This window comes from Callorhinus ursinus, unplaced genomic scaffold (genome assembly GCF_003265705.2).
Source record: "Callorhinus ursinus isolate GAN/ISIS: 27379988/994484 unplaced genomic scaffold, GSC_fseal_2.0 scaffold4, whole genome shotgun sequence".
Lineage (NCBI taxonomy): Eukaryota > Metazoa > Chordata > Mammalia > Carnivora > Otariidae > Callorhinus > Callorhinus ursinus.
The window spans coordinates 97,997,829-98,023,471 of record NW_027397066.1 but is presented as its reverse complement, the minus strand read 5'-3'; the positions used below and the strand labels follow the sequence as shown (position 1 = coordinate 98,023,471).

The 25,643-nt window shown below is 34.7% G+C and overlaps 1 protein-coding gene across 2 annotated transcripts in view; it reads right to left on the bottom strand.

Annotated features, from left to right (window-relative positions):
- Positions 1 to 5,383: 5,383 nt before the first annotated feature.
- LOC112826013 (bifunctional heparan sulfate N-deacetylase/N-sulfotransferase 3) overlaps positions 5,384 to 25,643 on the bottom strand; it is a 174,819-nt gene continuing 154,559 nt past the window's right edge. The window contains exons 10-15 of one of the 2 annotated variants that reach the window (XM_025874091.2): positions 24,326 to 24,500; positions 20,921 to 21,091; positions 19,467 to 19,576; positions 9,603 to 9,705; positions 7,770 to 7,823; positions 5,384 to 5,633 (exon numbers count right to left, since the gene is read on the bottom strand). In XM_025874091.2, the coding sequence (XP_025729876.1) occupies positions 5,514 to 5,633; positions 7,770 to 7,823; positions 9,603 to 9,705; positions 19,467 to 19,576; positions 20,921 to 21,091; positions 24,326 to 24,500 (733 nt within the window). In that variant the 3' untranslated portion in view covers positions 5,384 to 5,513. The remainder of the gene's footprint in view (positions 5,634 to 7,769; positions 7,824 to 9,602; positions 9,706 to 19,466; positions 19,577 to 20,920; positions 21,092 to 24,325; positions 24,501 to 25,643) is intronic. The other variant, XM_073892178.1, reaches the window with a different exon arrangement.

Here is a 25,643-nt window from a genome sequence, read left to right as displayed (position 1 = left end):
TCTGCTGAACTTACTACAGGCTTCAAGCAAACCAGAATGTTCTCCCAAGAGAAGTGAGGAGTGACAGGTTGAGTTATTTAGGCCCAGTTTCTGCTTGCAGCTTGACCACCTAGATAATTAATGGCTCCTGCCTGGTGGCAGAATACGTGAGAGACAGGGAGAGTCAAATATTACAATAACTGATAATAAAGCAAGGAGAAAATGGGTTTACAGTGGTCACGTGTGACTTCTTCCATTAACAGATGGAGAAATTGAGGCCCAAAACGGAAAAGTGACCTATCCAATGATATTTAGTTAAGAATAGATATTGGACTGCAGTCTGGATCTCTTCTCATTGCTGCTCTAGTTGTGCTGAGGATGTCCCTGTAATAAGTTGGGGATAGAAAACAATATGGTTTTATCAAGTTGATCCTAGATGGGAATGAAAATTTCTCAATATTATATTTTCATAGCTTTTTGTTATTTTTAAAATTATAGTCTTTAACTTCTTAAAAGTTTGTGAACATATTTATTTGTGAAGTAGACTTTATTTTCTGATAGGTTTTGTGGGCCTTTAAGAGTTGAGTTTGTTTTCATAATTATTAAACTTGTTATGGTGATCTGTGATCACTGATTATGACCTGCTGAAAGTTCAGATGATGGGTAGCATTTTTTTATCAGTAAAGCAGATTTTAATTAAGGTAAAAATAAAATAAAACAATAAAAGTTGTGTTTGCTTTGAAGGACATAAATTTCATAAATTCTGAAAAGATACATTAGAACCCTAGGAATATATAACATTTTGCGCTTGCATTTCTGTTTAAAGTGGTTGAAAAAAAATCAGATTCAGAATATTATTTACCAAATAGAGAAAAGAAGACCAATCTTCTCTGGTCCAACTGTATAAATTATGCATAATATTTAGGAGCAAGATCTGGTTTCCATTTTAGTTATTGATTTGAAATAGAGCATTTTGGCATCAGATATGTAGACAGCAGGCATTTCCTGTATTTAATTTATTCCCTCATAACCAAGAAGCAGCTTGATGTAGACAGTTTTATGTGAGGTTTGTCACAGATCCTGTGTGTGCTTTGGAAATGTTTCACATTTCATTAAGTTTAATTCAGTTTTCTGTATGATAAAATATGGGTAAATACATTCTTCCCAACGATATCTTGGAGACTTTATGCTGTGGGTAATAAATTTGTGAAATTTGCTTTTACTTCCTTGAAAGGGATTGCTAGGCAAATAAAATATTTGCCTAAATCTGGCAAGTAAATGTCTTTCTTAAATACTTATTGACACTAGTCATGATTCCTTTCTCTAAGAGATGCTCCAAAGGAGATGGTGAAAATATAGCAGGTTCCAATTTTAATGATTTACTAGTCTTTGTATTTATAACTTTTGGGCATAGGCGGAGAAATTATAGAAACTCACAGATTAAGATTGATATAGGATTAATGGAAGAAGGTATAAGGGGAGGTTAAAAAATAAATTTTATATAATAAATAAGTGAATAAATTGTGACATTTGTTGAGAGCAGTGAATGGAAAGAGAACTCTTATAGACAATTTACTGAGGACAATAAATGGCAAGAACTAGTAGTAGCACTGGGTGGTGGGACGTGGCCCCCAAATTCTGTTAGGTACACTTGGCCACAGGTTAGTGGCACACTCAAAGGAGAGTCTAGGTTTTCTTGGGAATGGAATAAATGTCACACTGTCTTGGCTTGACCAAGACATGGCTTGACCTTATAAATTTAGTCTGCTCTTAGGTAAAGTAAGTGAAGAGAAGGTAGACATTTCTAGCCAACATAAATAATTTCTTAAGGATTATCCACCACAAGTATTCGTTGCTCTTTCCATGCCAACTATTTGGGGATGGTGGTATGTGTGATTGGGTGGGATGGGCAGGAAGAAGGCAGCAGCTATGTTGTAGATGGTAACCAAGCAGAGTCAGCTTTGGCAGAATAGAATTCAGTGATAGAGTGTAATTTGAAATGAGAGAAATTCCTCCATACCAAACGTATGAGCAGTTCAGTGCCTCCGCATTGGAGACTTTGGGTTAAAACGTATCTCTTGGAAATTGCAGTACTGATATCTCTGGAAAATATAATATTTTAAGTCATTATAAGCCACTAATGTTGATGCGGTTGGTTTATTAACCATCACCAGTTGGTCCTGGAGTAGATGGAATATAGGATGACGTATTTAGAGAGAAAATGAGTCGTCCAATGTACTAGAGAACTATGTGTGTGGGAGACAAACCTATGGGGAAATCAAATGGTGCATATAGGTGGGGGTGGCAGGGTGGCATTGCAACATGAGAAAATTTGATTTCTAGAAAAGAAAGAGGCTGGAATAGAGAAAAAAAAGTTCGTGAAAGATGTGAATAAAGGGCTGACTCCCCCCACGTCTGTTTGTTTGTTTGTTTTGGCAGAGATTGTTTTGATAGATTTTTAATAAAAGAGAGATTAGCTAACACCTTTTACAGCTCTAAAGAAAGGAGCCCATTGGTGGGAAGCAGAGCAGAGTACTGGGAGTAAGAAATGCTGTAATCATTCAGGTTCTCAAGTTTGTTAAGTAACAGCTAGCTGAGTGTTTCTCTTATTGTCTTACTCTAGGATCCCACAGTGACCCTGGGAGTTGCTTCATATCTATTAGAACTAAGAAAGATTGCTAATATTGATTAGAAGGATCTGTGAAGGGTTATATTATTAAAAATAAAGTTACCTAATTCCTAATTGGAAGATTTCCATGCATCTCTCCATTTTTTAATTATATTAGTGGTATCTGTGTTCTATAGCCACCTCCCACTCTGTCCCAGGCAAACACAAACAAGCAAATACCTACTTATTACCTAAAATCACCAGGCCCAAACTCTTCATTTTCTTATCACAGTTTATTGTTGTACATATGAGGTACCATGCTACTATCAGAATTATATTTAGGTTTTTTATTTTAAAAAACTCAGAGAAAAAAATGTTTCCAGTAATTTTCATTCAATGTGAATGACAAGAATATCATAGCTATAAACATTGAAATAACCATTTCATTTCTTCCTGAGGAAGTTCCAGTTTTAAGCAATGAAAAAGGAATTCTATACAAAGCTAGTTTTAAGTCACATTAGCTCTCATTCTTTTCTCATAAGCATTTATGTTACTTTTAGACTATCTTAATAACCAGCTGGAGTATATAATGTAGAAAGTATATATGTCCTCTAGAATTTGATGTTGCCTCCAAGATACATTGAATGGTCAAAAATCCTTTCAAAGTTCTGCTACTATAGATAGCATAATGCCTGTCCTGTGAATGAGTAAATTTTGGTATGATTTTTTCCTTTTTCTTTCATTATACAAGCATCCAGTATGTTTTTTAACATTTATCTTAGAGGGTAGGCTGTTCACTTGACTCAGTTTACCTAGACAGAATTATGCCATGAGCAGCTTTGTTTAGAAATTTAAATACACATCTCATCATTAAAACACAAATGTATCAGTTTTTTTTTCTTTTTTTATCAGTAGAAATGTTGTCAAAATAAAAACATGACACTGTATGTAACTGCTGGGGCTTACTCTCACTATGTGTTCCCCTCTTAAGCCAGTTTTCTTAAATTAGTGGAGATGAAAGACTACATTCATTTTCCTACCATGCTGGGCAAGTGCTGCTTTGAAAAAGGCAGCAGTAAGCATGAAGATTGAGTTCATCATATTTGTCCAACTGACTTTGATTTTGCTTTTACAGTAAGGGTCTTAAAAACTTGTTCTTTCTCCAGTTCTTTTGGCTATTAGCTTGTTTGTTTAAAACGTTGTATCATTTGGGTACATAAAACTTTAAAAAAATTTTAATAATTATAATGTGATTTAAAAAATTTATAGTAATGGAAGGATCTCAAAATTTGTTTTCTAATTAGTGAATGGTTGATAGAGTTTAGTTTCACACATTATAATGACAAAGAAAATATTTGGGCAGTAGCTTTTCCTTGCATATTTTTTTTCCTGATCATACTTTTGATAACATTTTATAATGGCTTATGTAATCATAGCAGGGAATTTACTACTTAATTTTTTTATGTGTACAGTGAATTTAAAAATTAAGTAAATGCAAGCATAGGACAATAAGTATGATTCTTTTTTTTGAATACTTTATTAATCATATGATCAATTAAGATTTAAGTTAAGGAATCATGTCTGGCTCATCTTTGTACTTCCTCCATTTAATTTGGTAGATAATCCCTATACTTAACTATGTTTTATTGTTTTCCATAAGAGAATATACAAAATATTCTAAAAAAAAATGGGACGCGGCCTTGACTTATTTTCTTCTGCCTTATATTAAAAGTATCATGGGAAATATGAGATTAAAAATCATATATCAATTTGTTTTTTGTTATAAATCTCTACATTACACAATTTCATTTTGAACTATCTGGAAAAATGTAGTTTTTCTATAATTTAAATATGAATAACAACATATCACCTAGAGACACTGTGCTTAGTTTTCATTTAATAGGTCTTGTTCTGGAGAAAATTAAAAAAAATGTTATTTACTTTTAAAAGTCAGTATGTTTCTGGAGATGACACATACCTCACATTCTATGCGAGTGTTTCTGTAGAACCAGTGAGGACTATTGGAGTAGATTTGTAGCTCACAAAAAGGATATAAATTGTCAATGGTATATCTTCAGACCCCTACAATTTCTCCCTTTTAGAGGATTTCATGAGTACACTTTACTATTTACCATTTTAGTATACTCATCGTGTTTCCATATACCTTTTGATGGCTTTACAACGTATCTCAGTATAACAATTACATTATGACAGAGAAGTTAGTAATTTTTACATAAATGCACTAGAGTATGTGTATGAAATATCACTTTTTTCTTTGCTATAGCACTTACCTTTTTATTTTGATGCAGATAAGCCTCATATATAACTTTTCCACTCTCTGATCTAGCACAAATTGTAATTTACAATTCTTTCTAAATATTCAGTAGATTTATATCTTGGCAAGCATTTTTCATGGGTATTATGCCTTTGGCATTTTATGCTACATTGTGATGTTTATTTTGCTTCTTGTTTTGTAGGACACTTTATAGAATCAAAGAATAAGAAAACATTTTACAGGCAAACAGTGGTCTAAAAATCTACAGAGACGCAATCTTAGCTGATATATAAAAGTGTAAATATTACTATGAAATGGAGCAATTCTGCATTTGCGTCTGATACCTATATTGGTTGCAGTTGACTTCCACATGAGTGCACAGTAGTCTACAATAATCCCACAGGCTCAGATATGGATTAAGAGAAAGGCCATAGGCCTCAAGGCTTGTAACAGGTATATTTTCTTTTTTTTTCTTTCTTTTTTTTTGTTTTTGTTTTTCTAGTCATCCACATGCCAGCACATGGAAGGAACTTTGTTCTTTTATTCTCATTTGAAGAGGTATATTTTTAAACAGCCTTTTGGTAGCTTCTGGAAGCTTTGGGAAAGGTGAATGTTACATGGCAGATGGGCTCTCAAGAAGTTTTCTCAGTGCTATCTCACTTTCTGCAGCTCCTGTCTCAGCCAGGATGGCAGAGGCTGCCCCAGTCTGTGTAGCAGTTTGGACAGTTCCACGTTGTGATCTCGGTAGTAGCTTGACAGAAACGCTCTGCTCTGAGGTGGGACACAAAAGGACATTTCACTTTGTTGATTAAAGTATACTTCATATACTGTGATGATGTTTAAGTATACCATACCTGAGATTTATACTAAGCACCTGGGCTATTTATTTAGCATAACAGAAGCACAGTGACTCTCTTCTTCAAAATAGACGCTCTACCAGCATACACTGTTTTTACTACGGAAAGAGATTTTGTATTAATCATGTGATTTACTTGAAAAAAAAAATAACTGGTTTGAGTTGCTAGAAAAATAGCTGTGACAACTGGTTGGGTCTAATATGATGCTCTTATTAAAATCATCCTTGCTTTGGAGAACGTTAGTTGGGAACATCTACAATATAAAATACTCCTTGGTCATCATTAATTTACATTTAGATTTGGAAGGTATGTAATACTTTCTGAAGAGATGTTTTAAGGCATACAAAGGCATACTGCTAAAAACAGTATTGTGGCAGGCTTGAAAATGTAGTAGGCTAACTGGGTTAACGTCTAACCTGCTATATTTGTATGATTTGACCCAAGGAAGGAAAATAATGCCTTGTAAACTATCTTGACTTAGAGGGAGGTAGATTCCTCTTCAATAAAGAAAAGATTTTAATAATTGAAACTGTCAAAACTGGAAAGGGCTGTGCTGTGAGATGGCATTTAGTGGCATTCATATATAGGTTGGATGACCGTTGTTAGGAATGTTGTAAAGGGGGGATTTCTGCATCTGTACCTTCAGGCTTTGTACTACTCTGAGATTTTTGGCAGAGTCAAACCTTTAAACAATGTTTATTTAATTCCTTGTGCTATTCTTTTAAAATGTCATATCTGGTACTCGATTTTAAACACCATAGAAGAAAGTCTCATTTTGTATTGATAATTTCAATGTAACAGTGACTTTTGTAGGAATCATGATCACTGGAATTCAATAGAATATTTGTGCTATCTTCTAACCATTAATGGGATCAAGGGAGAATCCAAACCATTGTGTGATTTGTGGCTGTCCGTCTCATTTCTGTCTTTGGTCTTCCTCAGTCATTAGCTCTAAAACCACCGACAGGACGAGCTTGCATTATCAGGCAAAAGAAAACAGTAGAGATAAATATTATTTCCCAGATACTATATCTGGGAGCCTGATAATTCTGTGCCTCCTTTGCTGCCAGCCAGACCTGGAATCTAGGTAAGAGCCTGAGGTCCTTGTCTCTGAGTTTCTGAACTTCCCCATTTTGTTCTCTCTTAATGGCTCACTTTGTACTGTTTTCTCTTTATGACTCAAGTCCTGCTTGGAATAGCAGCAGCCTGGGGCTACCCAGTTCTTGCCTGCTTGCTCTCTAATATTTCCATCTGGTAAGTAATTGTCCAACATCTTAACTAAGTCTAGAATTGAACCTCCTGGGATCCATTTCTACTGTCCATCCCTTTGGTGTCTGAACTGAACCTCCTGATACTGGCCTCAACCTATTGGCCTTTTGGGCGTTATTTTCATACCTGGCTGCCTGTGTCAGTGCACCTCTGTAAACTAACTCTTGTCCTGTGCCCTATTATGTGTACGTGTGTCCCCATAATCATGTCCTCTTACTCAAGTACCCTTTCCTCTTGTTGCTTTGCTCTCTCATTCTGGCAAGACAAATGAAATGAGATTTGCAGTGTACGATATGTTCTATTTTAGATTCTAATATGTTCAGGCCAAAAGTTATTGGAACAGAACTTTGTGGTGTGCAGGATTTATTGAACACACATTGTTATCTGACTGTCATTCAGAAGGGGGAGTATTTTAGATGGTAAAATCACAGATAGGATATATGCTAATGTATGTCACGGTAATCTGACTACTTCACACAAATGCATGTAAAATAATGTAATAAGAGGAGATAATAATATATACTTTTATAATATAAAAATATAAAAAGAGGGAATCATATGATACATTCAATATCAGGTTGTATATTGGCCTTTTATTAAACTAAAGAATCTATTACATGCTTTTGATTTGGAGAGATATTAGATTTAATGGTATTAATTTAGAATTTAGATTAATTTATTCTTATTATTCTAATAATTTAGATTAATTTATTCTTTTTCCACACTATATTTTCACAAACAAAGTAAAAGTAGAAGCAGGCCAAAAGCTTTCTTAATTTACCTGGGTTAAATGCATTCTGTGATGTTTTGGTGACAGTTGGGTGCTGGCATTTTTCTGTAATAAGGGGAGAAACGAGCCACGTTGTGACAGTACCACCTCCTCTCATCCATTCTCACAGTCGTGTGTCCGTTGTCTCTAAGAAGGCTCCTCTACTCTTGCCTTCTCTCTGATCACTATTTGCATAAAAGCAACCACTCTACGCCCTCAGATAAACCCAGTATTTACATGATATTGTGATACAATAAGAAATATATGTATTTGGTTTTCATTTCGGGTTCCTGGCCAAGAGCTCCTAAAATGCTTGCAATTCCCTGAGTGATAGGGGTGAAAGGAGTGTGTTTTGTTATTTATAATAAGTTAAGCCATACCTGAATTTATGCTAATGAGGTGACTCTTGGTGGGACCATAGATAGTGTCAGATGGGGGCTAGTTGCTACAGGAACAAAATGTAAGATTAGAGGTTGAGAACTCTCAGCCCAACCCTCTGACCTCCAAAGAAGGAAAAAGGGACTGGGGATTGAGAAGATGACTAATGGCCAGTGATTTTATCAATCATGCCTACCTAGATGGAACTCCCATAATAACTCTAAATGAAGACTCTGGAGAATGTCAGGGTTTGTAAATGCATCCATGTGCTGGGAGGGTGATACACCACAAACTCCACAGAGACAGAAGCTCCTGTGCTTTAGCACCCTTCTGGACCTTGTTCTATGTGCCTCTTCCCCTGGCTATTCATTTGTATCCTTTATGATAATAGAAAGTAAAGTGTTTCCCTGGGTTCTCTGAACTGTTATAGCAAATTTTAAAACCTGAGGAAGGGGTCATGAGAACCCTTGATTTGTAGCCACTTTGGACAGAAGTGAGTAATCTGGGAACTTGTTATTTGCTATTGGAGTCTGAAGGGAGGGCAGTCTTGTGGTAGTAAGCCCTTTACCTGTGGGGTCTATACTAGTTAGTGTCACACTTGAGTTAAATTGTAGGGCACCTCGTTGGTATATGCAGAAATTTGCATGATTGGTTGGTATGAAATGCCACACACTTGGTGTCAGAAGTGTGAGTTAAAAACCCCTTGGAATGTATTACACAGTAACCTTGCTGGAGTATCAATATGGAAGTACTGATATTCTAAAAAATTTTGTTTTTCTTATCTTTCTCTACCACAAAATCTAATATTATGTCTCAGTATGTCTGTGTTTGATAAGAGTAAAATAAAATGCTAAGAAAGATGTTGTATAGTGTCTTTTAAACACTTTAGTTTAATAAATAAAGTAAATATAATAGAGAAATAGATTTGACATAAATGAAAATGATATATTTTATATTACTTTCTTGAAATACCATGGAAATTGCCCTTGAGTTTCTATTAATGTGTCAGGATTATTTTTATAGTGCTCTGAAGGTAAATTTTAATAATTATCCAAAGAAAACTATCAAAGAAATATTACTGTGCAGGCCACATTTATTATATAGTGTGACTTAGTGGGGGAAAAAACAGAAATCTTTTGGTCCTGTTTTCAATTTCTAGTTGATGTATTTCCTGTCTTGGTTTCATTTTTAGGGCTAAATTTTCTGTGAATGTATCATTCTTTTTGTAATGAGATGTTGCCTTCTTTGTTCTGCTTCAAAATAGAAAGTTCTGTTTTCCTTTATTCTTGTATGACAGGTAATGTATCATTGGAAAAATCCAAATAAGCAACCTGGATACATTTGAAGTCCAAATGTCACTTGTAATTTTTAGAAGGGCTAAATTTTTATTTTAACCACTTTTATAAGAAAATACATATTATTTATTAGTTTGCTTATTTAATTTGTATTTATAAGATTTATACTTACATCAAGATCCATTGGAGGGTATTTTCTTCCTTTGCTCTTTCCAAGGCATTTTGTTTTACCTTCTTCCAATAACTGACACCAGAAACCTTTATGAGAATCAAACCTAAAAAAAAAAAAATTAAAAACACAAAACACAAAAAAGTATTTTTCAAGCAATTTATAAGGTATAATGACCAAAACCATGAATTTATTTTTGGATCTTAATCTATAACCAGAGAAACTGGCATATTTTTTGACTAAGTCACTTTGCATAAAGCCTTTTGGCATACTTCTGAATTCTTAGTCCATCTGTCATATTTGTGAGTTTGCCAGACTCCTAATAGAAAAATTGTCAGCAGAAGGTCTCCTATTAATAGAAATTAATAAGCCTACCTCCTTCATCTGGAAGGAAAAAGTTTTATAAATTTCAAGTCTGTTCTTTTCCTTTGTAGGGTTTAAAAATGACAAGTCAGGTTTCATCCATATCTATGGATGTATGTAGTATTTATCCCATACAATTACAGAGTAATAGAAGAGAGAGGGTTTTGGTGTGCCATGGAGTGATTAATTTTAGGGTTCTCCAGCTATAATCCACTTACTTTTTTTTCCAGAGCCACTTTCTTATTTTGGTATGAGCTCTGTATTAAAGTCACAGTACCTATAAATATGGATTTTCATGGCATAAATATAATCAAAGTAATAGTAACACATTAAATTTATATTTTATTTTTTATCTTTCATGTTGTTTTATTTATTATTTGTTATTTTTTTAAGTTTTAATTTTAATTCCAGTTAGTTAACATACTAAACTTACATTTTAGTTTACCAAAACATTTTTTTTAAAGATATCATTTATTTATTTTAGAGAGAGAAAAAGAGTGGGGGTAGGTCAGAGGGAGAGGGAGAGAATCTGAGGCAGACTCAATGCTGAGCATGGAGCTGGATGTGGGACCAATCTCATGACCTGAGATCATGACCTGAGCTGAAACCAAGAGTCAGACACTCAACTGACTGAGCCACCCAGGTGCCCCAGTTTACCAAAATGTTTTATGTAGCTCATTCTCCTTTGAGCTTTCATTATAACCCCTCAATGATATGGAGTACAGGATTCTTCCCATTTTATGGCACTTAGCATAGTGTTTGGTCTTTCTGAATGTTCACTGAATGTTAGTTGAATAAAAAATGAAAGAGCAGGAAATGTTTGTCAAGGTTTATTTCTCTTGGACTATATATTTTTTCCGTATGCAGGTCATAACCTAAATCTAGGCCTCCTTACTCTAAGTACAATGCTTTTTCTTCTTCACTGGTCTCTGGTTATGTTTTATATAACCATTCATTATGAATAAATAGTAATTTTCATGCTTGAATATAAAAGCAAAAATAAGAGTCAGCAATGATAATTCTTTTACATTGCTTTTGTAATTTAATAATTCTATTGCCATACTTTCTTCTTCATTAGAAAGAATTATCACTTGGGGCTACTTTTTCCTTTTGTTTTTAAATCCACACTACTCAGAATACTGTTTCTGACTTTTCCTTAAAAGCATAGGGTGAGCAGTGAACAACTGGCAACGAAAAATAACACATTTAAGTTAGCCTAAAAATGTGAAATACCTAGGGAAAAATTTAACATAAAATATGTGCAAGATCTGACACTGAAAACTACAAAGCATTGATTGTAAAGAGGAATTGTAGAAGACATAAACAAAGAGGGCTATAGCATGTTCGTAGATCAAAACACTAAGTATTTTGAAAATATCAACTCCAAATTTATCTATGGATTTGGTGTGATTCCAATCAAAACTGCAATGGAATTTGTAGGAATTGAAAAGAGGATTTTAAAATGTATATGGAAATGCGAAGGACCTAGCCAAGCTAAAACAATTTGAAAAAGGAGAACAAAGTTGGAGATCTTACACTATAGAGTTTTAAGATTTACTGTAATGCTACATAATCAGGTCTGTGTGGTATTTGCACCAATGAATAAATGGAAAAAAATAGAGTCCAGAAATAGACCATCACATCTACAATCAACTGATTTTCAAAAGCAGGTGCCAAATAAATTTGATGGGAAAGAACAGTGTTTTAAACAAATTAAACTGGAAAAATTAGATCTCTCTATGGAAAATATGAATATTCACACTTACATTGTATTTAACAATTAACCTGAAGTCAATCATAGACCTAGACTTGAGGTAAAACTATAAAAATTTTGAAAGTAAAAAGGAAAAATCACAGAAAAGTTTTGTAATCTTGATTTAGGCAAAGATATTTTAGGATGAATGATAAAAGAAGAATAATGATAATTTTGAATACCTCAAAATTTAAAACCTTTGTTTTTCTAAAATACTTTAGAAAATGAAAAGAGAAGTCATAGAATAAGCAATAGTATTTGTAAAACATAGGACTAATAAAGGACTTGTATTCAGAATATATAACTCAACAAAAAAAGATGACAATACCAATAAAGATTGGGTAAAGATTAGCACAGGTACTTCATCAAAAAACATGTGAATGACTGGTAAACAAACGAAAATTTGTTCAACATAATTAGTCATTAAGGAAATGCTAATTAAAATCACAAATGAAATACAACTATGCACTCACTAGAATGACAATTTAAAAAGACCAATACCAAGTGTTGGCAAAGATGTGGAACCATTAGAGCTGCCACACCTTGTTGGTAGAAATTAAAAATATTATAGCCATTTTGGAAAGCTTCTTATATATTTAACCATATAGTTAATATTTGACCCACCAACCCCATTTTTAGGTATATATCCAAGAAAAATTAATTTATATGTGCATACAAATAACTATACACAAATGTTTGTAAGTAGCCTTAAATGGAAACAACTCTATGTCTATCAATTAGTGAAAGGATGAACAAATTGTGGTATATCCATAAAATGGAGTACTACTCAATGATAAAAAAGAGCTAATTACTGATAGATGGAACAACAGGGAGGAATGTCAAAAGCACTATGCTAAGTGAAAGAAAGTAGATGAATGGTTGCTGGGGGTCAGGAGTGAGGGGAAAGGATTGACTGCAAAGGAGCATGAAGAGACTTTTTGTGTTAATGGAAATGTTCTGTGTCATCAATCTGTACAGTTAAAATGGGTAGATTTTATTATATATGAATTTTATATCAATAAATTGATTTAAAATTATACTGTGATCGAATGTGTGTGTATATGTATGGATGTGATTTGGAAGGTATATGTAGCTAATCTTGTGGCGTTTATAACATAGTTGTATGAAAAGAATGCAAACCTAGATTTCTGCTTCTATACTGGTTTGGATATTAGAGACACTAAAGAATTATTCACATCTCACTTATGCAAAGCCTATTTCTCATGATTACTGACACAACTGTGTGAAATCAGGACACAACATGATATGTCTTCATGTTATTTATATTCTTGTTTGAATCAGTAAGGCAACTGAATAAAGTACTCGCACAGTCAGAAGTATAAGAAAAAAAAGCATTTAAAAGACTATTATTTAAATAATCTGTACATGAAAGCTGGGAAGCTCTAATATGACACACTTTCTGGAAGTCTGCTATTGATATAGTATTTTTCATAAACATTTTGTCCTTAGCAATTTCTACAATTGAATTCTGGCTCATTTCAAGTATTTAAGTGATCAAAATTCAGAATCCAGACCAACTATTATTATTATTTTTTTGATAATATACCTAACTATAGATACATCTCTGGAACATACATATGCCTTATGTTAAAATGAGCAGCCATCTGACAGAATGATGTTTTCTTAAGAGACACTGAACTTCACACATAATATAATTGAGAGTCAGAACAAAAATGGGTTTTTCTTTCATCTCTTAATTGGTTACATCTCATGCAGCAGGCTGTCACACTGGGCTTTATTGAGAAAAAGTATGTGTGTGTATGTGTGGCTGGCAGGTAACCCAGGCATCTGTATGCATAAGGCAATGGCCTAAGTGTGTTGGAGAGGGAAAAAAAAGGAGAGGAAGGCATAAGGGTGATCATGTTTATTTTCCAGGTGACTTGAGCTAGAGGTGAAGGGATTGATGTTGACCTTATGAGTTTGAAGACATCAGCAATGCAATTTCAGAGTTCAAGTGAAGAAGCTTGACACAAAACAGAGAAAGATCTCCCTACATCTGTTTAGAATATCATCAGTGTTCCTCTTAAGATTAACCTTGGTACCACTGATATCTGCTGGGACAGCAAGAAACCTTTGTGTAGGCACTAGTCATGGCTAGAACCCTCCTTTAAAGGACTTCAGGAAGTGAACCTTTTGGGGGAAATTTTTTGTGTTGTTTACACCTCTGGTTACCCACCCCTTCCTGGACGTAGAGATACTTTGTTTATCATTGTATCCCAGAGTCTTTCACATAATAGTCATCCAAGAGAACTTTGTTGAATTAGAGTAAAACAAGAATGGATTTGTTCTTCTCTCACTCAAATAAATAAAATCTTAAGGGGGCACCTGGGTGGCTTAGTCTGTTGAGTGTCTGTCTTCAGCTCAGGTTATGATCCTGGGGTCCTGGGATTGAGCACCACATCAGGCTCTGTGCTCAGCGGGGAGTCTGCTTCTCCCTCTCTCTCTGCCCCTCCCCCCACTTGTGCACTCTCTTTCTCTCTCCCAAATATATACAATCTTAAAAAAAAAAAAGAAAGGATTGGTTCTTAAATTTCTATAGAATATCACCTGGGGATGTCTAGAAATAACTGGAAGAGACTTGTAGTCAGGGACAATTGAAATTCTCCAATGATTCAGAATCCAACTGGTAACATTTGGGCAGGTGAATCTGAGGGAATATTTGGATTATACTTAGTAGTTCAAGTATGTTTAAAACGACTTTAGATTGAAATAACATTTCCATGGGAGAATAGTGAATTGCAAACAATGCAGGTAAATTTCAAAATCAAAACAACCATCATTCAGGTGTTACTAATATGGAACAAACAGAAGTTACCTTTTGTTTGTTTTTGTTTTTTAAATCAGTTTCCTCTCTACAAACATGCTTTTATGATTTAATGAGCCATTTTGCTGATACCCGTTTTATTTGTAACAGTTTTTTAAGGTATAATTTACTTATAACACTCATACAATTAAGTGATTTGTAGTAAGTTTATATAGTTGTATAAGTATCACCACAATCCAGTATTAGAACATTTCCATAATCCCCCAAAATTCCTTAGAGCCCACTGGAAGCAATCCCTGCTGTTATGTCCAGGCCCAGGCTAGCACTGATCTACTTTCAGTCTCTAATTTGTCTTTTCTGGAAATTTCCCCCCCCCCCTTTTTTTTTTTTTTTTTGCTGGAGTGGATATGCCAAATTTTGTTAATCCATTTACCAGGTGATGGATATTTGGGTTAGTTCCAGTTTTTGGCATTCATTCGTTCATTCATTTATAAAAGTTTTTTTTGTCTTTCGAACACATTGATTTCCTCACTTCATAAGAGCATTCTAAAAGTAGTATCACTAGCATACAATCACAATGTTAGAGAACACTGAATAAGCATGAGCCTTAAAAAAACATCACAGGGTAGACAGTGGGATGATAAACTGTTAATTTAAATTTATGAAGTAGAGTCCAACAAAGTAGGAATCACATGTGGTTCCCACCATGGAGTTATCAGTTTCTGGCTATTATTAATAATGCTTCTGTTAACAAGTATTTGTTGGATGTAGGTTTTCATTTCTCTTGGGAGTGGAATTATTTGTAAGGTTCTGTTTAATTTTTAAGAGACTGCAAAATTGCTTTTCCAAAGTGGCCATATATTATACATTATCATCAGCAATATATGAGGGTTCCAGTTTCTCCACATTTTTGCTAACATTTGGTATTGTCTTTTGGATTACAGCCATTCTAGTGGTATTTCAGTGTGACTTTAATTTGCATATCACTATGATTGCACATTTATGATGCAAAGTGATTGTGTGTCTGAAGGTGGATTCTTTTTATAAGAAAGCCTGAGACAACTTACAAAGCTCATTTTAAAGTTTCAGTCTTTTAAAGAAAGTGCTTCCTATTGGTGTACTATTCATTAGTCATAATTTACAATATTGTTTTTTTCTCTGGTTCTAACATCTTGTGCCAACTTAAAGAGCTGAATAGATTGGCAGCACAGTCCAGTGGACTAATTGAGTTTTAGTCCTGAGTCCTCAATTTATTTGCTGAGTGACTTTTGGCTTAGCTTTTCTGTATCGGTTTTTGTTTTTGTTTTTATTTTAGCTGAAAAATGGAGCTAATAGTACCTATCACATACAGTGTTGGTATTAAGCAATATACGTAAACATATAAATGTAGAATATATATATTTATATTGATTTTCAAATGTTATAACCCCTTTTAAAAACAAATTAATCATAAGAAATTGGAGCAGACTGTCTTTTTCACAACTTACCATTGCTAGGTGCTTCTTTCATGGGTCATCCAGGGAACCAACAGATTTTAGCTACTATGGCTACTTTTTTTTTGCTACTGACAAAGATTTTAATGTGGCACATTTTTACTCAAACTCATCTACAAAGGGATGGGAAAAACTTCCTTGGCAATATAAATTTGGTTGCTAGGGGAAGGGGGATGAGACACAATTGAAGACCTTCTTGAATTCTGAAGCAGCTTTGATTCTTTATGACTTACTAAGCCCCACCCACAGAACAAAACAAAACAAACCCACAATCTTTATTCAGCCCCTGGCCTTCAAATTCTTGTTGTCCATTTATTGAAATTTTCACAGTAAATTCATATAACTCAACCCAGTTTCATCTGTGTTAACAAAGAGGTTAACTGAGAAGTAAAGATGTTAAGTTCAGGTATTTAACCAGTATTTCTACATATGAAACCTCTTGTCGTGGTCATTGATGGCTACGTGTAATTGTGAGTGCATATATTCATGGAAAAATAAAAAGTTTATATTTTTCATAAATTAGTTTATATAAATTAGCACAATTCCATGCTAAACATGATTTTTACTGCTTTCTCTGAAATGATCAGTCAGCCTAAACACTATGTAACATGTAACATGAAAGCTAAAATAGTGTGAGTTTATCAATCCTATTTACAATTTAGGCATGAAGGTTATATTGAACAAGAATTGTAAAATACTAATTTCCTTAATTGCATGAGAAGTTCCCATTTATATTGTTTAAAACTTATACTGCTTAATCACATCATTCTGACCAAGAAAATCAGATTTTTTTTTTTACATACTAAATGTCATTTAAAATTCATGATGACAGTACTAAGTCATTTTTGAGACATCATAGACTATCCAAGGACCGCATGAAATTTGGAAGTCTTGAATACTTTCTTTAGCAGTTGTGGAAAGGAATAAATAATACTCTAACAATGGAAACTTACTCCCATTTTTCTTGAAAACAGTTTTGAAATTGAAACTGTTTTTATATTTCAGATAATCAGTTTATAGAGTGCTTAAATTGGAGTACTTTTTCATGCCAAAACTGTATAGTAAAATCTTTGTGTAGACCTAATTTCATTCATTTATTCTTCTCTGTGCAAAAAACCTGGCTTTATGTGGTTAGTTGAGAATTCATATCTGTTTTCAGTTCAGTACGTTCTTAGAGGATTTTAATTATTTCTTTTTAAGTACCAAAGAGATAGTCTTCACTATCACTAGCAGAAAAAATATGAAGCAATAAATGACATTCCTGAGAACATACATTCTGTTTGACTCCTGCTCATCCTCAACATGTCCAAAGCACCACAGAAAAAATTTATCAGTACAGTTACTTTAACAAGAGTAACTAAATTATCAGGGCAGGGTTCGGAACTGCAAAGGGCTTGGTGAAGGAGGAGGTACCCCAATTCAGACCTAAGGCAATGACCTGAAATTCCAAATATTCTACAACAGCTCCACTGCTGATGTGTGTAAGGCCAACTGATGACTGACAAGAAAATCTAAAAAGAAACTGAATGGCTGTACATTATTTCTATCAGCAGGGTGAGAGCTTGGGCAGCCCTGCAGGGCGAGAAGCTATGGTTTCAGAGACTACACATATCTTATCTTGCTGCTTCACCCACTGAGCCCCATACCAGGTTAGAGAATCATATAACAGGCAGTTTTAGCCAGATACATCCCAGGTGCAAAGTGATCCACAGTTCTTTGTATATAGAATGTTCTTTGATATCACTTCTCTTAAGTTTACACTCCCTTTTCTCGACTGTGGAGGTGAATAAAAAGCTTGCTGCTGAGCTGGATGCAAAGGGGACAAATAACACAGCATGCAGGTCAAGGACCATTCCATAAAAAAGGAGATTATGTCTTTATAGAATACTTCACTTCTTTTTTCTGAAATACAATGCTTTGCTATATGCTCTATAAAAAAGACCCAAAGATAAACCAACTTGAAATAGAAAACTGTTTAGAAAATAAAAGCTTTCTTTTCTAAGAGATGCTTAAAAAGATATGAAGCAGAAAGTGGACTTGAATTTCTAACAGCAAACTAAAATCACTCAGGTTTCTTTAAAGTCAAGCTGAAAGTTAAATACCTGAGGCGAGTAGAGTCTGTATTAGTACTTGAACTAAACTCTACAAAGCTCTAATAGTACTCGTAGTGTAAAAACACAGAGGTCAGAAGGCTACTAGTAACAACAAAGTAAATGGCTCTTGGGAAGGATGCTCAAAAGCCAAGTTCCTTTGTCCTCCATACCAAAATGTCTTTCTTACATATATCTCTACATATGATTTGTTCAAGACATAAGTAGTCTTTGATGTTTTTCTGCCAATTTTTGTCATAAGGGATGCTGAAAGGTAAAGGAATTCTGCCTCTCACAACTTGTAACTTGCTATAAGATAAAGCGTACAGTAAAAAAAGAAAATCACTTGATCTATAGAAGTAAGTTTTATAATGAGAAATACAATGGAAGAATTCCATAACACCCCCTTTCAGTTTCTTTAAGGCTCAGCCTATGACCCTAAAATTAAAAAAGACAGTGTTATAGTGGGGGTCAGGTCCATGGCCCATCCAATTTAGTATCTTCCAGTTGCTCTAGGCATGGGAAATAGGAATAAACACAACCCTCAGAAATTTGATTGCCAACCATAATAGCGGACAAAGTAAGATGGAGGTCTTATTTAAAATGCTAAATGGAGTCCAAAGTCAGGATTAAGGTAAGCTAAGAGAGGTACGTGGGGTGCAGAATTTCAGGAGGCATTCTCTCTTGGGCATTTGCATGGACCTGACAGCGAGTGCCTCCTTAAATCCTAACGCTTCTCTTGCCTTATCCTCGCCCTGGCCCAGATGGAGTCAGTTACCTAAGCAAATCAGAAAAAAAGTAGCAAAAGGAAACCAAACCAGAGCTGTGATTGCTTTGGCCACCTGAAGAGGAGGTGACAGGGTCAGATAACACAGTGAGTAAAAACGCAGAAGCAAAAAATGGAAGTATGTGTAAGAGCACATCTGTCTCTGCCAATTCAGTCACCTATTGGGTGATTTCTTGCTGCATGACATTGTTTTTGCAAATTGCACAACAGATGGAGGAGAGAGTTCATAAACCATCTAGTTGGTCACCTCTTTATGCTTCCACCGGGTTCCTCCTATTGTCTGTTAAACAGGCTCAGCACTTACCGACCTAAGTAGCCTCTTATGTGGTTAATTGCTGGTTTTAAGATTTACAATTATTTTGCTTCTCTACTTTCCTTCTAGGGGAAAATATTTCATGAGTTAGAAATCAACAGAGGATTTAGGACATTTATTTGCCACACTGTTGAAAGCTTGTTTCCAAGTAGTTAATGTCAAGCTAATCAGAAAATCAGTATGTAAGGAATAGCTAACATAACAGCTGTATCTCCAAACTACAATTTTTTAAAAACCAATTCTCTCCTGAAACTTCAATAAGTTAATTAGAATATAAACTTACGTTAAAGCTTCAGAGTAATTATAATGAGGAGAGACTCCTAGAAATTTCTGTACTTCATCCATCACTGTAGCAGGATCCATCCTTAGCTGTTGCCCATCAATAATTAGCAACTAAATTACCAAAGGGGGAAAAAAAAGACAATGCGCATTGAAAAAAGATGTGTAACTGTATAATAAAAAATTCCTGCATTCTTGAATTTATTCAATGAGAGACATTCTACTGAGGGGATTTGCACACATTGTTGTTAGACTTAACCAGGCCCTTCTAATTAATGGCCTGGAATAAGAAATAAATCACACTAAATCACACACTAATGAACTCATGTTTTTATAATCTGAGAAGTCCCAAAAATATGAAAACAAGAAAGCCATTTGAGGGAACCAAAAGAGCTTAAGAAACGTGGCTACAAAATCACAAATGGAAACCAAGCAAACAAGGATTCCATCATTCAAGCTGGGAAGGAGCACTGTAGAAAAGAAGAAAAGTTGGAATAACACCAGGTGTAATGAGGCAGAGGACATGTCATTCTCCATGAGTCCATTCAAAGAAGTAGCACTGTAAAGTTTTAAGAAATAGTTAGATAATCCATTTGGAGAAAAAGGCAAGACTCCTAGAGGACCTGAATGTGGACAGAAGTTCCTCAACTGACGAAGGGAAAGAATTTGCTTGTTACTCTAGGGAAGGAGGCAGGTGGCCAGAAAGAAAATGCCAGAACACCATGATGGAGGACCACAAAGTGACCACAATCTGTTCTTCCTTTTTGCTCATCCCTCTCCTCCAATATTTCTGTTTAGTCTAGATTGGCATTGTTCACTAAAATGTTTTGTGACTATAGGCATGTTCTAAGTTGTGGTGTCTAACAGGTAGCTATTGAGCATTTAAGATGTGACCTATGTGATTGGGAAACTGACTTTTTAATTTCATTTAATTTTAATACAAATTTAAATAGCCAGATGTGGCAGCAGTTATCACATTGGACAGCGAATCTAGACACACAGGCATGCACCATGTCTGTGTGACTGGACTGCTTTATGCAATCCAATATAGGGGCTGAGTTTGTAATCTAGGTTGGTGCCTGGCAAAAGAGAGAAGCAAGGAAGGCAAGAAAAACATAGGACTCATGAAAAATTCAGCAAGGTGGTTCAAAGTGAAATAATGACACTTAATTAAGCAAAACAATATTTTTCAGGGATATGAAGCTTTTGAAGCTCTTTACAATCAGGATGGGCATGCACTAGAAAATACAGCAGGGAGAATATTCTGAAATACTTTTAGAAAGAAAATTAAGCAGTTTGTCTACCTCTGCCTAACTAGTATTCTTTGCCACAGTCTTATTTACAACTACAGAGTAAAAGCTAGTAATGTTTTAATGAATAAAAATTTCCTCTACCCTAGAGGCAAAGTCATCAACTTAATGAGATTGTAACATGATGGAAATTCTTATTGCTCAATACCTGAAAAGGAGGGAAATAAACAAGCCATCTCTCGATGTGGCTGGCATACCACCCTGGGACCAAACATCTCTTCTGCAAGGCTCTAAGCTCGGAGGGTGCACGGGGCCCAGCTGAGATCACTTCGTAGAAGCTAAACTTCAGAGCTGCGGGGTCTTCATGTGATCGCTGATGCTATGATGAAAAGGTGGATAATTAAACTAACTTGAACCATAGGCATGAATAATTAATTAAAAACCAATCTCTGTGACAAGTCTTGAAGCTAAAGGAAGGAGCGAGTCACTGCTGGAGAGTTATTTGTTTTGCAATTAATAAAGGATGAAAATGTTTGCTTGGAGCATCAGGATTTAAAGCTATGACACTGATGAAGGTATCTTTTTTGAGAACTTACTTTGGAGAGGCTGAATTCTTATTGATAGGCCTCCTTAACCAACTTTACTGAGTTTTTTTTCTTAGTGTATGTATTTATTCTGAAAGTAAACTTTTTGAAAGTTGCATTAATGCCCCCTTTGCAGTCCATAAGCAAAACATTTGTTATGTCCATTGAATATCCATAATACACAAGCACTCTGCTAGTTCTGCTATATAGTTTTGCTCCGTCTATTAATGCAGTTTTAGATTAGAAAAGCCCTACTGGCTATTTTAAATGGAGAAACTACTGAAAACTCTGACACGTACATTATCTGAAATCCACAGCTTTTATCACATACCACCTAGCATCTAAAAGCCAAGATTATTTTACCTAATGGTAACCTTCCTTTGTGATTAGTCAGAATCATTTATTGTACAGAAATGCAGAAAGCAGCAATCCAAATAGGAAAGTGTTTCATAATGGCTCAGGCTGAGGCCCATGGGTTTGAGAAAATCACCTTTTCCCTAAATTGACCAATAAACATTCAGGCTTAGTGGTAGGTTTGTGGATGTTTACCACATCTAGTTGAATAGCAAATTTGCTGCAATTGAGATTCAAATTACTATACTACAACCAGTACTAGACTTTGTTAAAGCCTGCATTTTGCCACCATAGAGTGATTTATTTGTAATATTTAGGACATTTTGTTAGCTTACAGCCTTGAAATCTCCCTTTATAGTAAATTCTCAATTTTTCAGGGGCTAAGCGGTTGCCAAGTTCCAATTTTCTTTTCTCTTTGAGTCAATTAAGGCTTATTTCTCTTTTCTCTAGACACCTGGTGGAAAAGGTAAAAGACATAAAATCTAATCAGTCAATTTGCAATTTGTTGTAGACTATGATTTAATAGATGGCTGTAGGAGTTTGGCATCAATGCCTCGTGTGGAGTTGTGGATTTCAGCTTTCCAGGATGTCTCACTTCCTATTATGCAGATTATTGTCAACATGCCTATCTAAGATCCCATCTGCTTTATCATGACCTTTTCCTACTCTGTCCCAGGCACAAAACCTTTCCTGACAATTTGTTCTTCCTTTTTGAATCTGGAAAAACTACTTTTGTTAAATAACAAAAGGACCCAGTGCTGAGAAACTTTATTTTCTAATATCCTAGATTGTCATGAATTATCTTTTTGAAATCCTATCAGTGGGAATGGAACACACTACACTTGTCTGGAAGATCAGAGCTATGTGCATTCACTTTAATACAGAGAAACAGGCTTATTTCCAACCCAGGTGCAGAGATTCAGATAAGGAGTTTTTGGTTTTGTTGTTTTGTTTTTGGTTATTACCTTTGTCATTATATGGTATCCTTCTTTATCTCTTGTTACAGTCTTTGTTTTAAAGTTTATTTTGTCTGATATAAGAAGCATTGCTACCCCAGCTTTCTTTTTGCATGTTAAATGCATTTCCATCCCTTCACTTTCAATCTGTATATGTCTTTAAGTCTGAAGTGGGTCTCTTGCAGGCAGCATATAGATAGATCCATTCAGTCACCGATGTCTTTTGATTGGAGCATTTAGTGCATTTACATTTAAAGTAATTATTGATAGGTGTGCACCTATTGCCATTTTGTTACTTGTTTTGAGATTGTTTTTGTAGTTCTTCTCTGTTCCTTTCTTCTCTTGCTGTCTTCCTTTGTGGTTTGATGGCTTTCTTTCTTGTTATGCTTGGATTCCTTTCTCTTTATTTTTTTGCATATCTGTTATAGGTTTTTGATTTGTGGTTACCATTAGGCTCATATATAACATCTTATGCATATAGCAGTCTATATTAGGTTGATGGTTGCTTAAGTTTGAGCCCATTTTAAAAATGCTAAATTTTTATTCCCCCCATCATGTTTTATGTATATGATACCACACTCATCATCCTTTTATTTTGTGAATCCCTTGACTGATTTTTGTTGGTATAATTGACTTTACTGCTTTTGTGCTTTAACCTCTATATTCGTTTTATAAGTGATTAACCTACTATCTTAATTGTATGTTTGCATTTACCTGTGAAATTTTTTTCCTTTCATAATTTTCTTACTTTTGATTATGGCCTTTTCTTTCCACCCAAAGAATTCCCTTTAATGTTTTTTGGAAGGCTGATTTAATGGTGATGAACTCCTTTAACTTCTATTTGGGAAACTATCTCTCCTATTCTGAATGATAAACTTGCTGGGCAGATTATTCTTGGTTGTAGGTTTTTTTCCTTTCAGTACTTTGAATGTATCATGCAACTCTCTTCTGGCCTACAAGGTTTCTGCTGAAAAATCAGCTGATAGATTTATGGTGTTTTCCTTGTATGTAACTGTTTTCTTTCCTCTTGCTGCTTCAAAAATTCTCCATCACTACTTTTTGTCATTTTAACTATTATGTGTCTTGGTGTAGACCTCTTTTTAGATGTTATCCTAGCCTAATAACAGGTAAGGGGTTTTTGAATACAGCATTTCACATTTATCTCAACTTTATAGTTTCCAAGGAAAAGGGACCCTTAGTCTATTTTTCAGTCTATTTTTTCAAAATACAGATGTGTAGAAGCACAGATATACATACAAATACATGCTATTTTGTTATATTTTCATTTCATTAATAAATTTTATGAAATTAATGCAAAATTAATAAAAACTTTTTTAAAGATTTTTTTTTTTAATTTATTGAGAGAGAGAGAATGATAGAGAGAGAACATGAGAGGGAAGAAGGTCAGAGGGAGAAGCAGACTCCCTGCTGAGCAGGGAGCCCGATGCAGGACTTGATCCCGGGACTCCAGGACCATGACCTGAGCCGAAGGCAGTCGCTTAACCAACTGAGCCACCCAGGCACCCCATAAAATTAATAAAAACTTAAGGAGAAAGTTAGTTTCTCCAGAAACAAAGAAAGCTCTATCCACTTTTATGCAGATATAAAACTAGCAAATCTCTTTTATGGAGACCTGAGTTGATTGCTATTGCCACAAACCATCCTCCTTTCTTCATACTCCCCTTCTTACCTGTTAGATTCTGTCTGTAGTATTCTTACCTGATACCAGGAATATGCTCGATCTGAAGGGTCAATGAGGATGGTGATGATCTTGGCTTTGGGGACCAGAGAAGCTGCTCTTTTAGGAGCTTCCTCTGAGTGGAAGTAATTGGCACTCTTTTCAAACAGAAAGTCAGTGGTGACATTAGATGGGACTGGGAAGAAATCCATATACCTAGAAAAGGAATATTTCTCAAAATAAGACTGGTTTATACTCAACTCTGGTGACTATAGATGTTAAAGGTGTCCCACAAATTCATTTGTTTTCTAAACAAAGGCCTTTTTCTATAAGGCATTATGTTCCTTATAGTTAGCAAGGGAAAAGTATACAGGACTTACTAATGTAATTTGAGAATGCTTCTGTAAATACATTTTCTTTTTTTTGCTTTTTCTTTTCTTTTTGTTTTGCTTACTATCAGGAGATAGCAAAAATGTAGACATAGAATGATTGAATTGGAACAATAATCAACCTAACTAACTATATAAAATGCATCTAAATGCAGAAATATTTTACAGAGAAAAATGTGAGTGCTCAAACGGAAGGAAAATTTGATTAAAACAGATGATATGTTCAGTTCAAAGATATTTAAAAAGGACTTAGACAATTTTTTTTTTTACTTTATCACAAGTGAAATAATTTCCTTTCCACTAATGTGTTGTGCTGTGGTTGCATTCAACTATAAAATGTTAAAGGACAGGACACATCTGGTGTAAACATCACCTATTTGCTTAATTTTTTTCCCTTTAGATCCACTATATTCTTTAGAATATTTATAAAAGTTTAAAAAGTAAGTACATATTTCCAAATGTAAAATCCTATCAAATTTCCCAATATCCTTAAGCGGGCTGAGAATGTAAATCACTAGCAGAGTGAACACAGGAATACCTGAAGCCTTAAGCAGAGAAGTGTAGGACATAATAGATTTTGTATAATGTCCCATCTAGATGTACAAAAGCTGTCAAATATAAACTAATTCAGCATGTGATAATATATATTTCTGAGGCCCTAAGGACAAACTTTTAAAGGAAAAAGAGCCTTTTTGGAGAGCACATGCAAATTTAACTTCTAGGGTTTCTTACATTTGATCATAATGGTTTCTTCATCTTCCACTCCCACCCTCTTCAATTTATAAGTCACCAAAACTTTGGGCTACCAAAACATGGTAGTTCAATAATTATTGAACAAGAGAGCCATTAACATTTATGTGATGACTTCTTGATGCCTTATGTTGTTTTCTTTTAGTCATCTCACATGATCAAGCTTCTGGTAGGATTCCAGTTGTTAACATATTGCAAAGTTTGGCTGGCACAACAAAGT